Source organism: Misgurnus anguillicaudatus, chromosome 5 (genome assembly GCF_027580225.2).
Source record: "Misgurnus anguillicaudatus chromosome 5, ASM2758022v2, whole genome shotgun sequence".
Lineage (NCBI taxonomy): Eukaryota > Metazoa > Chordata > Actinopteri > Cypriniformes > Cobitidae > Misgurnus > Misgurnus anguillicaudatus.
Genome location: NC_073341.2, coordinates 39,327,805 through 39,344,855, shown reverse-complemented (window position 1 = coordinate 39,344,855; position 17,051 = coordinate 39,327,805). Strand labels below are relative to the sequence as shown.

At 36.3% G+C, this 17,051-nt stretch overlaps 1 protein-coding gene across 1 annotated transcript in view; it reads left to right on the top strand.

Moving 5' to 3' along the window:
- Positions 1-7,329: 7,329 nt before the first annotated feature.
- slc6a8 (solute carrier family 6 member 8) overlaps positions 7,330-17,051 on the top strand; it is a 31,619-nt gene continuing 21,897 nt past the window's right edge. Inside the window, exons 1-2 of the mRNA XM_055167359.2 lie at positions 7,330-8,330; positions 15,489-15,620. Of these exons, the coding sequence (XP_055023334.2) occupies positions 8,024-8,330; positions 15,489-15,620 (439 nt within the window). The 5' untranslated portion in view covers positions 7,330-8,023. The remainder of the gene's footprint in view (positions 8,331-15,488; positions 15,621-17,051) is intronic.

Here is a 17,051-nt window from a genome sequence, read left to right as displayed (position 1 = left end):
TATGTTTTATGTTTTTTTATAACTCTTGTTATATTGACAACATGGCTTAAAATTTTGACTTCATGTTCATGAACTTCATGTGACTTGCTACTTTGATGGGACTGACATGTTCACTGACATAAAAATTTACCCCTGAGAGATGAAGTTACATTTGCAGGACATCCATGATTTTGTGAATTTGTATGAATTGTTCAGAGAAATGCACATTATTTTGCAAATTGTACAAATTATTCGAAAAAAAATCTTTAACACTGTAAAAATCATTTTTGGGTTTTTAAAGAGCCCTTTCCTTTTTACATGTTTCTCTCAGTCTCTTTTAACAATTCATAAAACTGCACAACATCGTGAATGTCCTGCAAAAGCCTGTAACTTGTACAAAATCCTCATTTCATTTCACAAAAGTATTTTTTTATGTCAGTGAACATGTCAATCTAATCATAATGGCAAATCTTTGTGTCATTATTTATAAACAAGACAGTAGAAAATGTTAATATACAAATTATAATCACAAAATCATAAAGGTTCACTGTACACGAGTAATGTTACATTTCCTGTAACTCAAAATTGAATGATTCACTTAACAGCAATTTATCAATCAAGTGCACAAAAGACAATCATGTTGCAACAAGGAAAGCTCGCTTACAGTAACAGATTATGACACAAAGGTAAACAATTTAGCATGACATGTCTTGTATGATGAACTAATTCCTAAATGTTTTGAGGTGTAATACTATTCAACACAAACCAGTACATTGTGTTTTGATGAAAATGACATAAGCAATTGAAAATGTAGGAAGCAGCAAACAATTGATGGGTGCCATGATTGTATAAATTCATTTGCAATTTTACAAAACAACGAGAATTTGCTCCCATGCTGCGCACAACCGACCTGATGATGCGGAGGTTAAAAATGTTTCAAAAAATAATAATAATTTCTGATTTGAGAAATGCTTCAAGTGACTGTAAATACAAATCTTTTGCATGTCTTGTTTTCCCTGTGGTCACGTATATCTCAGTGAAATGGAAATTTAAAAAAGTAGGGCTGGACTTGAATTCATCCATTGAGAACTCATTGGATCGTTTAAGGTTGGGTCATGTTGATATTTGCTGTTTTTTCCCAGACCCCACCCACCTGACACACCATACTGTGATCATTTCGAGGAGGGGAGGAGATTTGAGTTTTTAATTAAAGATTATGAGTGCACCTGATTTTTTTTAAATAATAAAGCTCACAGATAAGTCATTTGTAAAAAATACCAAAAATACAATTTCAATTTCATTGCAACTTTAAAGTTTTTTATGGGTTAACGAGACAACCAATGATAGTTCTGCTCTGGCATCATGTACAGTAGCAGCTTTATTTTTAAGAGTGCATGTATCACTATAACCTGGGTGATTTTCATAAGAGCAGAAATCTGATGACGATACAGTCTGTACCTATCATGTCACATTCACTTGAGTCTTTAATTGAATGAGTGATACTTTATAATGTCCTATACTCCTCGAAAGCGTTAAGGAAGTTTAGCCGAGAACTGAATGTTATGTTCACACAAAGTTCTGCCATAAATTTTATCTTCAATGTTGTACGACGTGGCCAGAGATGCTGAACAAGATGTTCATGTTCTGCAATCACTATACACTAAAATTGGTGCTAAACAGCACTTTTTGTGCTATATTACACCTATGAATGCTCAAGAAAAAGACCCTCAGTTTATTGATTTAGTTCTGTTTAAAACTTTATCAAGAACTGTCTATTTCTTATTCATTCTGGGGTGAATTATTAAATATATTTAGATTTGATAATGACCATTAATGTTTTACATCAACTTGACTTTTATTTTTTCTAGAAAATTGGAGTGGTGTTTTCCTATAAATCACTAATTTCATGAAATACACATTTGAGATATTATTCATAGCTATATACACAAACACTAACATGTTAATTTGCTTTTCAATGTCTCTGGATTTTTCATTCCTGTGGAAAAAAGCATGCATTTAACAGTTATTGCACGTTTACAGTAGTTTTATAAGAAATAATAGAGGAACTCTATTAAAGAATGTCATGTTATCCAAATCCTTTCTGCATCTGCTGGATGTAATCCCTCCTTGGCATGGCCAGTTGTCATTGCAATCACCATCTCTCTTATTACAAATACACACACATATATACAGTACATATGGGAAAATCATCATGTGACCATATACTGTAAAGCTCCTACAGCGTGCACCATGCATGCAACATTTTTTCCTATGCAATCAATGCAGCGTGTGTTTTAAGTTAACCCAGTTAGTGAAAACTCAACTCCTTTAAAAACACTACAAATATTTTATGGTGTTTAGTAGTAGCAACATATGTGACTTTTCCTAAATCCATAATAAACAGACTGGAGATGAACATCTTAAAACTCTTGAAATAAAACAGAATTTGTTCAATGGATAAATATGATGTTATATTATTGTAAACACGTCTATTTATATAATAAATGCGTTTATTAGGCCATCAATGTTATGACAAATCTCAGTCTCACAACAGAAACTAGTCTTATGACAGTCTTATCAGAACGGCTGTTTACTTTAGACGGACAAAAATGTGATTTCAGTAAACCCTGCAAAAGGTCAAAAAGTGAAAAACAAATAAGAGAAGCAAGTGAAAGTGTGTATGTAAACAACATCTTTGCTGAAAAATAAGTGATCCTCTGTAGTGTTCAGGGTGTGGCCGTACGTTTGTGAATAGCAGTATTGATTACATGCCAGCTCTTATCTGTAGCATACTAAACTTGTGACCTAAACTTGTACCCACACCTGTTTGCTCATATAAAATATCACCGTTTACTGCCAGTAACCTTTGCATTGCTCTGAAATTGGCAAATTATTTGTCCAGTTTTAAATATAGGCAATTTCATTCTTTTGGGGTTCTGATAATGTGTGATTTATTTGGATCTGAATTGTATTCTGGTCAGCTGGCGCTATTCTCATTGACTGACGGGTCAACAACTTTTGTGACATGTGATGCAAAGTGTATGACCTCACTTCACAAACACGCTGTGAGAGTTAGTCATGAGGTGATTCTTAGAGTCCTCAATGGATGTTCAGCATATCATATGGCAGGTATCATTTATAAGCAACTGAATATACTGTATGCACATACTAACATTACAAGGGGATTTTTCTCATCCTTATAGTTTCAAGAAGGTGCTTTAACCAAGCCTTATATATTATATTTGTGTATCTACATTATTCTTTATTGTATATTTAAATGCTATTATTAGGATAGTATATCAGCCCTGAAAAATGTCTAACAAACGTACAGTTTGAGTGTTAGTGTGTGTGGGGACTCGACACAGCTGCTGTTTCAGTGGGCGCTATAAAAAAGAGACATAACCTTTGCAGGGCAGCTGCTTGTAAAGTCACAAGGTCTATTCTAAACTAAACTTAGACTGATAGAAACGTGAAAATGCAGTGGTAGCAGTGCTCTCCCCTGCGCTTGGAGTCACACTCTTCGCCTTCAACAAAGACTTGATGAGATTCCCAATGTGCAGGCCATATGTTTTTGCTATAGAGGAAACTTTTCTCTGTGCATTTACGTGTCAGGCTTTGTTCTGCGCACCAACGAAACAGCACAGTCAGCAGGGAAAACGAAAAAATATATTGATACTGTATGGCTATTGTACGCTGACTGATCCGAGATAACATTTAAATACACTATTACAACAAATGGTCATAAAATGTACCCCATAGGTGCCGGTATGTACCTTTGAGCTGCTAATATAAACTTTTTAGGTGCAAAGTTGTACTTTGTGAAATGGTACCGCCCCAGTGACAGCTTTCACAGGGTGCATTAAATGCAATAAGTGTTTATTTTGTATAGTGATTTTTAATTCTGGAGACAGTACAGTAAGAGATAGAAATGGTGATGGTTGTTAATTTTTTGCATGTGGTGCTATGTTTCTTGTGCCCACATGTTTTATTGTGACAATAAAACACGTGGGCACAAGAAACATAGCACCACATGCAAAAATATATATATATATTTTATCATGTGTGCACCCTGAGATCGAACCCATGACCTTTGCATGGCTTATGCAATGTTTGCCAAGTGAGTTATAGGAATATTGAGTTGTGCATACATACCTCAGTGTGTCATATCTGTTTCTTGTTGGATATAGTTTGAAGGTATTTTTCTTACTATGATGTATGTTTTTCTCATTTTTTTCCACCTTTCACATATGGACTAATTTGCGTATAGATACAGTATGTTAAAGAATAATCGGCCCACAAGAGATCAAAAGAGAACAGTGCATCTCAACTATCTTGACTTCAAACCTTCCAACTGTCCCCCACTCGCAATTTCTACACCATTAAAATTTTTTTCACAAAATGGTCCCTAGCTGTCAGTGGGGTGATATCCTTTCAAAAAGTCGTCATTTGCACTAACAGAGGTACATATTGTTACCAAATGTATACATATCTAAACCTAAATGGTACATATTAGCTATTTTCTGACCATTTTTTCTGTCAGTGTACCCAGTGTTAGGGGTAATGCATTACAAGTAATGTGCATTAGGTAATAATAAAAGTAAAAGTTTAGTTTAATTAATTAGATTTAAAAAATTATGTACTGAATTAAACTAAACGTAGTCACATTATGCACTCTATGCGTACACGCCTGTGTGGGAATAGTTTGAGTCAGAAACTAAGATGGCAGGCCAGAGCTCGACATTTATGTGATGAAACATGCAATTTTCTGTCATGAAAAACACCCGCAATGCCTGAAAGAGATCAAGCCTCAGCCAAGAAAAAGTAACGCAAAGTAAAGCAATTAGTTACTTTTTTGGGGAGTAACTTAATATTGTAATGCATTACTTTTAAAAGTAACTTTCTCCAACACTGAGTGTACTTAATCTAGCTATCTATTTATGTATCTATCTATTTATCCCCAAGCAAGCAATTTTGCATTCAAAAAGTGTCCAATAGCTGCTCAAAAACAGCCCAGACATCTAGGCTAAGTTAATGAAAAATGTGGCCTGTCAGTGAAAATGTATTAGACTAGACGTGTCTATTAAAATATGAAATCAATGAAACCATAGCCATAAAAAAATAAAATAAAATAAAATAAAATAAAATAAAATTAAATTAAATTAAATTAAATTAAATTAAATTAAATTAAATTAAATTAAATTAAATTAAATTAAATTAAATTAAATTAAATTAAATTAAATTAAATTAATGAAAGCAAACTTCTTGTAATCACTGTTAACTTTGCTTACATGATGGGATATCAGAGATCTCTGCTATGGTGCTGTAAATCGTATGGCTTATATTTCACATGAGCCAACAGAAACCTGTAAATTATATTTATGACCAAGCGATATTTATTTCATTTCTTTATTGCTAAGGTTCATGTTCACAGTTGACATACGGTTATTAATTGTATTTTATTTGTAACTGACTTAGAGTACACTGCTGCACAGAATCAGATTGTATCTGTTTAAGAAGAATTCATTATCATTTTTATCATTGTGCAATCTAAAAAATTCTGGGTTATTTTCAACCCAGTGCTGCATGGGTCAAAAAGAGACAAAGTCAGCCATTGTGTTAAATTAACCCAATAAATGTTTATATTTGACCCAACAATAGGTTAAACATTGCAGCAACCCAAGATAATCCACGATTATATGATGAATCCATAACATAAATACATGTATCTGGACATTAACATGTTACATAAATCAATTCCAGTAAATACATAAAACAAACTGCAATGTTTTTATCACCCACTGGGCTGTAGTTAAAATATGACTTGATAAGAATGTCGCTATTTTGTGAGGAAAAATCCAAACGTATGTTAGAACAGCAAATCATAATCCCCAATGACCAGTATTCACTCCTTGTATAGATATTGTTTTTCCTCGAATCCTTACAGGTTGAACATTCACACACATTTGGCATTTCGCAGAAAACATAAGTAATGTGTAGTGGTTTTAGGGTCAATAAGATTTATAGTTGTTAGGATCAGAGCTACTCCATAAATGTACTTGAGATTTTCTAAGAATTTGAGTTTCGTGAATTTATCTTACCTCTATAAAGTTGTGGGACAAAAGGTGCACAGAAGTTTGGGGGTGTTATTGATACAAACCCGTCTTGTAGTTCTTTTGGCCTGAAAACATTTTCCAACCTTTATCAGCTTATAAACAAACTCTGCTACTCACTAAGGAGTAAAATTATTTCTTACAAAAAACACCCCTACTGAAAAAGCTTAGTTTTAGCTGGCATTGCTGGTGTAGCAAGCTGGTCTAGCTGTGTTTTGGTCTATTTGGATTTAGCCGGAAGCTAATCTGACCCACCAGCTTGACCAACTTTGCCAGGCTGGGAGGGCTACTGCCAGCTTAAACCAGCTAAAAGTTAATGCTGGTCTTAGCTAGATTTTTCAGTAGGGACTGTAATAAAGTATTTCCAGCAAACCGGCACTTATTATTGTAATTGTAAATGTATAGCTTTATCATGTTGCAATACTTTTCTTTGCATAATAATTGTATTTTGTACATGTGTGCATGTACTTAGACAATGTGATATCAATGGAAAACTTACTGCAGTATCTCATGCAAGTTTGTAATTTTCCAAAAGGGAAAACAGCATCTCCAGTGGTCTGGTTGATGTACTTTGTAATGCAAAAAAGCAATGGGTAAGTCGTATGACTAATAGACCACATGTACACCACGTATTCTGTGGGTACAGTTTGGAAGTACATACCATAATACTTCCTACTACTCAGCCACTCACGTGCTTTGCCACTCCCACTTTTCCTGCTGTTGTCTGTTTAGTCTTTTCAACTGACCAAAGATGTCGGAGAGATGGACTTTATTAGAGTTGTACAATACAGATCGAGTCTGTGAAATCAAAATGTAATACTTTTAATTTATAAGAGAAAATAAATGAATTTTGTGACGCATGTGATAAACACGTATTTTACACCTATTTTGCATGCTTTTAAGTGGACAGATGACACACACAAACACACACATTTTCAAGAACAAAATATTTATTGTATTCGTTTATTTTTATTTCGTTTGCTGTTTATTTTGAAGCTATTATTGTTGCGCGTTATTATATTGGTTTCATTTTCTCTTTCGCAATAAAGGAAAGGGGACATCCTGTTCACCGAATCAAGTGAGTCAAGAGCGCACTTGCTGTGTAGTACGCAGTGTATACTATGCAGAATGAAGCGGCTCTGTATAGGCTACGTGAGCGTTCCGTTCCTTGTTTTCCATTAGAGACGAAGGGGGAGGGATGAGCGCACGTGACATTACCGAACCCGTTAAAACGCAGCGCGGCTCCTCACCGACACAGACAGTCCGTCCGCGCGCACGCATCGATAGAGCCGCCGCCGCACCTCCTGCAGACACCGAAACGCGTCTCTCATTCATCGTTTATCTTCTGAGTGTGTAAAACCGGTGAAAACGATGGTTTGAAGACATTTAGACGAAGTATTCGTGAATGTAATTCCATTACATCCATCTGTTAGTCGCGCGCTAAGGGCCGCTTTGGTTTTCCCGTCTCCGCAGTCGTCTTCTCTTTGAGAGATATAAGTGCTCATGCGATTCTTCAGACTCACATTTAAGTGTTTCGTGGATTGTTTTTGAAGGTGCTGTTTGAAACCAGTGTCTTTTTTCTTTTGTGATCCCGTTATTTATTTTTCAAACGCGCATTTTGATCAATAGACCCAAATACCGTGGCCAATTCCGCAGAGAACTGCCATCCGCTATAAAGGTCTGACATTGAGAAGAAAGAAGAAGAAAAAATCATTCTTAAAAAGAATATCATTGCTGACTTTTGTATTAATAAAAAGAAAAAGGACCAGATCCTATCAGGATCGTCTGAAGAACAAAAGGGACATATTGGTGTGAATAAGAGACTTGAGACAGATACAATAAATATCAAAAAAAGAGATCAAATATTTTTTTTGACTGCTGATTTTAAGCCCTTCTGGTGAGAAGGTTGAGTGTTGGTTTTGTTTACAAGTGCAATGGAAAAAAGCAGCTCTATAGACGCAGACTGCTGCTCCCTGAACGTGGTCTTGGTGGAGGAAAAGAAGGGTCACCTCATTCCCAATGGAAACGGGCATCAAGGCGTCAATGGGACCCTCATCGGAGGAGCCAACGGTGTGCCTATCTCCGCGGCCCCTGGAGCCATGTCAGCGGCAGTGAAAGCGGGATACCCCGAGCGAGAGACCTGGACCAGACAGATGGACTTCATGATGTCCTGCGTGGGGTTCGCCGTGGGGCTGGGGAACGTCTGGCGCTTCCCGTATCTATGCTACAAAAATGGTGGAGGTAAGACTTATACACATCATTCTCAAGAACACTGAGAGAGAATCAAGATCACGCGCTACCTCCCCCACTCTGACGTCACGACGCGGTGGAGGACACCTCCTGTCCTTCTGACTTCATTCATTCATTCAGTCATTCATTAAGGCACTTTGCACTCAAGTATACTCTATTGACGCGTAAAATAGCTTTGAAATATAACACCTAATTGCTTTAAGTAGTACATTGGCAAACATGAGCATAGATGATGCTGCCAATTTAAGTGAAGATATAAAGCTATAGTCGGCTGGTTAGCCTACTGCATGGCACATTTACAGTAATGTTGATTAATGTGTGTAAATAATTGTCATTTATTGAAAAGAGAGTTAGCACGTATTTCGTGAAATATGATTACCTAAAGTTAGTTTGATACCTTTCAAAGACAAAAACATATTTCGACACTTTCTAATTAGTCAAACATTACTAAAACTTAGTGGTCTATAGAAGTAATTCACATCTGTGCTGCCTCTCCTACGGAACATGTGTGAATTTGATAAACATTTTCAAATGTGGAATGGTTGTCCAAATGCTGTTAAAAATATAAAAATCAAAGTTTAATGATCATGTATGGTTCCCAAAAGGTTTTTTCTACGACTGTATGGTTTCATAAACAACCCTTAATCTTTCTGTTGCAAAAAAAATGTTCTCTTTTAAGGTTATATAGACTATAAATAGATAAGAAAGTAATAGTTATTTTAAGAACCTTGGACAGAGATATGAATCTTAATGTGAGGCTAATCAATATCATTATAAAATCATATGCATATACACATCATAGCATTGCTATAGAAAGAGAAAGTGCATGGATGTAAGGTGATTTTGAATCTCGGGGGCGTCTCTTAACATAGCGTTCTTTATTGCCGTAGCGTATCATTGCTGCGTATTCAGTGCGCAACGGCATTGCGCATTACCGTGTGCGCGCTTACGTTATGTATCAGAGCAGTAAAAGCATCAGTAGGCTACATGTAATGTATCGACACGTCTGGAGGACCAAAATACTGTACGTGGCAACGCTGTCTAAATCCTAAATGCATTGAATGCAGTTCATGACAGCACACATAGAGGTCACACATTCCTACAGTACACAACCATTAGAGGTCATACTGCACATTCTAATGGAAAATGACTTGAAGATGAAGTCAAAAAACATTTTAAGGTTTTATCTGATGTATTTTGATATGGTTTAAAAACGTTTGAGAGCAATAATTTACTCTGCATGACATTGTAATTCAGACTTTTGAGTTGTGTTCAATGCACTATAAAAATGGAGTGAATTCATGTAGATTAGGGCATGCAGCATTAATGTTAACCTGAATTAAGCCAGTGGTGGTTTTTTAACCTGCTAATTTTGGAGTCAAATAAAATATGTGTGTGTTTGATAAATCTTTGTGTGCTTCAGAAATGTAGCACGTTGCCATATCTGTCTCTATAAAGAAATATAAAATATACAAAATTACCAAATCTCCCTCAAATGCTTACACCTTTTATCAAACAGACCCAAAATATGACAAAATGACACATTTGTCCCACTAATACCCAAAAATGCTCTCTAGGTAGGTTTTGAGACACGGACTAAATTTAGGTTGCATTATAAGGCCTGGTGTACTCCTTGACATTGATTCACGCTGTGTATGAGTCATCTTTTGATGGCTGTGTAGTATGAAAAGGCCAAGTCTGCCTAACACTTTAAGACCCCATTAGAAAGAGATCCATTGTATTTGTCTGAATGATGAGGCTGTTTCCCAGTGTCCTCGCTCTCTGGAGGTTGTCCAGATTTTGCTGAATGAATGACCATACGTTAGCAGCGCAGCCATTTGTCAATAGAGTTTTTGTCTAGAGGTACTGTATACTGTGGGGATATTGGGTAGACCTTGATAGATTTTAGGGGGAACATTATGGGAAAGTCAGTGGAAAAGTGGTTAAATAAAGATATACTTTCTTGATTGATAGTTGAAAGCAAATCAAGTTAGCTGGAGCAAGTGAGCTGTATTCATTAATGAATGAAGAGTGTTTGAAAAATACGTTGAATGTCTACATTATATAAAAACCATATCAATTCCTGATAACCTTGAAATTGTCACTACACCTACGAAAAAAAGTAATGCTTTGTGCAATAAGGAATAACAGTGCTCAAATATCAGAGTAAATGTTATGTTTGGAAAGAAAAGGATAAACTGTCTCCCACAAAATTCCTACATTATTTTCCTACCTCATTCAATTATGTGTCAGGTCATAAATATAGTGTATAACTTACACTGAATGTGTGAACTGTAACGCTGATCCTGGTACAGTGTTTGTCTTTGGCACCTGCTTGGATCCCCGGAGTGACCGAAATGTCGAGATTTGGTCAGTGTTGTATTACTGTAAATTCCGTTTCCATTCACACTTGATGGATAACTTGATTTAATTCCCTTCTGGTTATTTAGACAGAGAAGATGTCAGTGTGTTTTGGACCTGAACTCTCACCCACCTGTGGTAGAGGCACAAAGGTCATGGCAACCAGCCGATGGGAACGGTTCACGAAAAACATCAATTCTTTTAAAAACAATAAGCGATGCCAGCTCGAGAAAAATGAGACGCATGAGCGTCTAGTGAGGATTGACTGAGCTTTTGAGCTCCCCTTCCTTAAATACTTGCTTTACCCCCAACAAGGAGCTCTAAGGTAACACAATGTGTCTCCCAGGTCGCCAAACTTAATGGGTCGTCTTACTGATAGGCTCCTGAATTATATTGCCAAATCAAAGACAGAAAAGGTCTTGCTGGCAGGTGAAGTTTAATTACGTCTCGAGTCTCGCATTCTTGTCTTTTGCACGGTCTGTGAGACACTTGTGATATTTACCTTCCTGCCACAGAGGACAAATTTAGATGCGAGTAAACTCTTACTAATTCACACACAGTGAATGTTTTATTTTCGCATAAGCAGGTTTTGTTCACTTGTGACTTTATATACACCCTTAAAAGTGAAAGTGCTTGCCACAGAAGAAGCATTCAGTCTAAGGTTCTTCTAAAATCATTACTATTTAATAGACCTGAGACATATCATAGCCCTAATCTTTCCTCAGCCCTTGTGCTTTATTATTAGGATGGTTGAGGTCAAAGGTAACGTTATCTCTACTTTATACAGCTTCGCCCTCACAAACACTCGCTGTGCTATCTGAGGTCACAACCCTTCATTGAGCTGCGCTGATTGACACTGTGCCGTCAGTAAGACGTATACAGTACTACATCCCAGCCTCTCTGTTGCCAGGTTACCATCCGCTCTCAGCATTATGTCGCTGTACATCAATATTATAAAGAGACCAAGTTGAACCGAATGTCCACATAGTCTGTAGATTTATGATCTCTGCAGTCTTCTATCTGTCCTTGGCCATCAGGTCTGCAGTATTGTATCGGGGGCCTATCTATACGAATCTCTTCATAATGAAGTATTAGTGCTTAAACTCATTATTGATACCATCTGGTATCATTGCTATTGTGTCAGAGATATGATGTGGTCGAGTCAAATTTTATCACACAGTTTTTCATATGCTCACTATTTCTTAATGTGTTTTCCGAATGGCACATTACAATACTACTTCTGCGGTTTGTACAGCATGCAAATTCTGAATGCAAAGCAATGCACTCTTTTCTAGTGTGATGAATAAATCTGAATAAATATCAGACTGTGACAATTATACCAAGACTTAAAGTATTTCTGCATAAATTATAAAAAAATACTATCAAAATCATAGCAGCACTCTTTGCAAAAAAAGTGCATATGATCTGATGTAGATTTGTAGTTTAGTTTTGTAAATCGCATTTCAAATTCTTCTATTGCGTATTATTAACTCTTTCAGTTTTTTATGTTGCCAGCTGGCGGCAGCATTTTTTGATAAAATAAAAGTTTAATGCCTTCCAGAAAATGTTCTTCTTTAAAGGTGCAGTGTGTAATTTTTAGAAGGATCTATTGACAGAAATGCAAAATAATATACAAAACTATATTATCAGGGGTGTACAAAGATCTTTCATTATGAACCGTTATGTTTTTATTACCTTAGAACAAGACCTTTTTATCTACATACAAAGAGAGTCCCCTTACATGGAAGGCGCCATTTTGTGCCGCCATTTTTCTAAAGAAGCCCTTAACGGACAATTTTTTTTACTAAGTTGTCTCTGATGATGACATGTTTTTCCGGTGACAGCTACCGTAGCTTCTCGATGTGTTTCAAAAGCGAGGGGTGAGCAGTGGACTACGCCGTTGGTTGCAATTCGCAACCTCACCACTAGATGCCGCTAAAATTTACACACTGCACCTTTAATGAAAGAACAGATTTTGAGCAAAAAAGCTAAAATAAATAAATAATTTAATACACTTTTGTTAGCAATCAGATTCAGATTGATGATCAAAACATACACCGAGTTTTTACTGTTTCTGAATCGGTGGATGCTTTAGTGTTTTATAAGTTTGGTAAGAGCACCACCTAGTGCACATTAGCAGGAATATATATGTAAAAACTCATTAGGTAAGCGCCATTGGCAGGAATTGACGAGATAACTCGTCAATGGCAGGGAAAGAGTTAAAACATAAATAAGTTGTAAGGTACACTTTGTGCTTCATAGAGAGTATTGAGATAGCAGTTTACTGTTGGTTCTCAATGGTTAAGGAGTGAGAAGATCTGTGATGCCAGCACGGTGATGTGAATGTTGGCATCTTTCCCTGACTTACATCAGTTTCTCGCTCCACGTGGACATGAGATTAAGAAGAGCGTCTGTTAATCTTTTAATCCCCTTTATCTGACTGAGACTCAACGCTGGGCCGTTTACGGTTCAACCAGAGTGTATTTGAACGTAGCTTTAGATTTTTATAATATAAGAATATTCTAGTAACATACCGTAGTCTAGTAACACATAGACCCAACCAGGTTTATACATCCAAACAGTATGAATGACGGTCTATGCTGTTGCATCACATTGAAGCAATGATGTCATACAAATGTTCTGGATTGTTCTTCCAAACCAAAACCTGTTTGCAAACATAAATGGTTTGATCTCACGTAGGCAACCAGATTTATGAAATGGAAATTACTTGAAAACAAACTGGTTCTCACAGTTTGATTAATTTCCTCCCCTATGTTTACACATGATATGCTTCATAATAAAACATCATGTATTCACCTGTTTGTATGAAATAAGTCATGCCTTAAATATGTGAAGCATTGATCGCCTGCAAGGACAAGCATTTGTCTGTGGTTTCACAACATCAGATTGTGAAATGTCATTTTTGCATCTTTAAGGTTAATTATTTTTCCTGATTTACATTATTGTACGACTAATCTTTAACCTGTTTGGGATTGAATAAAGTGATGATAATAAAGACTTGTGCACGTAATTGTAGTGCCATAATCTGTGTTGTCATGATGTCATTATTGTCCATATTGATTCATCACATGACTTGATGTTTTGTATCTTCAAGTGTTTAATGGTCCCTTGAGCAAAAATGCCAGATTTGTAATCACGTTTTTTGGATCCAGAAACTATTATTAATATGAATGAGAACGCTGCTAGGACATGTTACTGCTCCCATCATCTTCATTCTCACCTGGTAATCCATAAAAAACGTCTTTGGCTTATGATCTGCGCACCATATGTGCGTCTATATCCATCTGCCGTTTTGGGAGCGGTGTGGGAATCTATATTTATAGCTCATCTGCTGATGAACCAATCAGATCTCTTTGTGTTTCCTAGTATTCGAAGGATGATGCAAAACAATTCACATGACAATTTCGTTAACAGGCAAACTGGTTTCATCATAACATTATCTCTGCCAAGTCTTTTATGCCGTTGCAGTACGTGCCAGTCGTGTGTACGTGTGTGACTCACTCTTGCTCTTATTCAGCTGTAGTGTTCAGGCCCTGACCTGCAGTCACATTCTCGTGCATCATCCGTATGTAGGCGCTGCTGTGCCGTTTTCTTTGAAATGCAAATGAGCGCTAACCAACCCACGTTTGCATATTTCCTAGCTGGAAAGGAGAGACAGCATCACGGCATTCCAGACACCGCCGTTTGTTCTCGACGCATGGATTGATCCGGAAATGCATGCGTCTGGGGTGTCCTCCTGTATCAGCTTTCTTTCTGCACCATGAGTTTAATTCTAGAATGAACCATGGGCAAAGCTCCCAAATACATCGGTTTATTTCATATAATTGTTTTTTAAACTAGGTTTAATTTGCATTTGTACTGATTCGTTGTTAATATTTAATTTAGATTAGCTAGCTTGGCTGTTCTTCTGTAAAGGACATCTAGGTTGTGTTTCAGTTAGCATGCAGAGATTGTGTTACGTAAAAATGTAACGGCACACTCGTCATCATTCTCTCTCTGTCATTGTATCTCTCTCTCGCTCTCTGTCTGTCTAATCGCCGCACAGTCAACCTGGCCTTCGAATGACAGATGACATCATCAAGAGTTTAATTGAGCTCACCAATGTGGTTTTCAGTAGATAATCGAGGAAACCCATCCACTTTGACACCCCTCTCTCTCTCTCTCTTTGCATCTGTCAATCAAATATCTGTGGAGCAAAGCTTCATCGCATCTGTGGACTGCGGCGGCACAGAGCACATGATGAATGCTAATGCGGCCAGTAGCAGTCAAACATTAAGTTGCATGCCAACATGTGATGGTGTTGTGCACAAATAACTAATAAATCTGTCAGACAAAACACTCCTCTGTGATGTAACACCAACTGAGGATTAAAACGCACTCTTGCATTGTTTTGGGGGGTTAGTTTGCAATATTAGTTTATGTCTGCTTGACACATTATGACACTTTGTGACTAGAGTACTCATTTGATTCGCATGTGGTGCTTGTGACCTTATCTACTCTCTTTACCCTACATAGTGCAAAATCTAGCCTTAACTAGTTGGTTGTTATTTTAAACATGGTTTCTAGCTGGTCTGAGCTGGTTTGAGCTTTGAGGTTGAGGTGTGTTGTTGTTGGTACACGATCAACACCTATCTATGAAAAAAGGTTTCGTGTTTCAACCTCCAGCTTTTTGGTAGCACCTTCCCAACCACCTTTGATCAATTCCCAACTGACTATAAAAATGTCCCATCCTAAATATGTGCCTTTGTTTTTTGTTGTTTCTTACAGGGGTGTTCCTCATTCCATATGTGTTGTTTATATTTCTGGGAGGCATTCCAATATTCTTCCTGGAGATTGCTTTGGGTCAGTTTATGAAGGCCGGAAGCATCAACGTGTGGAACATTGCGCCACTTTTTAAAGGTTTGTGCTCCATCTTCATGCACTTTAGTGCTTGTTCACATGCATTCTTCATTAAAAAATCTCATAAAGTTTTACATGATTTTGGTAAATCATTACAAATATATCTGACTGCAGACCTATACTAAGAGTAATTTAAAGCTACAATACACCATTTTTGCCTCTTTATTATCATCTCTGTTTAAAACTTAAAAATTACTTTACATATTTATGTAGTATATTATTTTAAATTATCAATTATTTTCATATTAAAGGTGCAGTGTGTAATTTTTAGAAGGATCTCTTGACAGAAATGCAAAACTATATTATCAGGGGTGTACAAAGACCTTTCATTATGAACCGTTATGTGTTTATTACCTTAGAACGAGACCTTTTTATCTACATACAAAGAGGGTCCCCTTACATGGAAGTCGGCATTTTCTGCCGCCATTTTTCTACAGAAGCCCTTAACGGACATTTTTTTACTAAGTTGTCTCCGACAATAACATGGTTGTCTGGTGACAGCTACCGTAGCTTCTCTATGTGTTTCAAAAGCGAGGGGTGAGCAGTGGACTACGCCATTGGTTGCCATGCGCAAACTCACCACTAGATGCCGCTAAAATTTACGCAGTGCACCTTTAAGATTTAAACCTATTCATCATTATTACAAGTTTACTATTGTGATTTGTGGTAAAGTAAAAGTTTTGGTTTATTTTGAACAAAAGAAGTATGGATTGATAATGCAACAACAACAGTAACACTTCACAATAAGGTTGTGTTTGTTAACATTAGTAAATGCATTAGCTAATATGAACAGTACAGTTTTCCAAGTTTTTCAGCGTTTACTAATCTTTGTGTGTGTTAATGCCAATACAGTTATGCATGTTGTTAGTATATGGTGCATTAAGTAATGTTAACTTTTCATTTGAATAATATATTAATAAATGCTGAAATTAACAAGATTATTAATAAATTTGTGTTAGCTCATGTGAGCTAATGCATTAATTAATGTTAACAAATACAACCTTATTGTAAAGTAATATCACAACAACTTCATCACAATGGAGTACAATCAATTTTAAACTTTTTTTAGCTTTTTTAAACTTATATTTACCATATATCAATGATAATAAAGATACAATTGATGTTCTTTATTGAACCATACACTGAAAAAAATGATTCATTCATTTTGCTCAATTTTTTAAGGTAAGTGGTCGCAGTCAATTTATTTAAGCTATATTTAAACAAAAAAATTGAAATACAAAACAAAACACAAAACTTTTGTTTAAATGTAGCTTAAATAAATTGACTGCACTTACCTTAAAAAATTGATTAAATTTAATGAATCATTGGCTGTTACTCAATATGCGTTCTTCAGCAATCTTGCGTCCTCGTGTTCTCGCTTTACATCATCATTAACCGTCGAAGTTCAATTCCAATTCTCAAGAACACAAG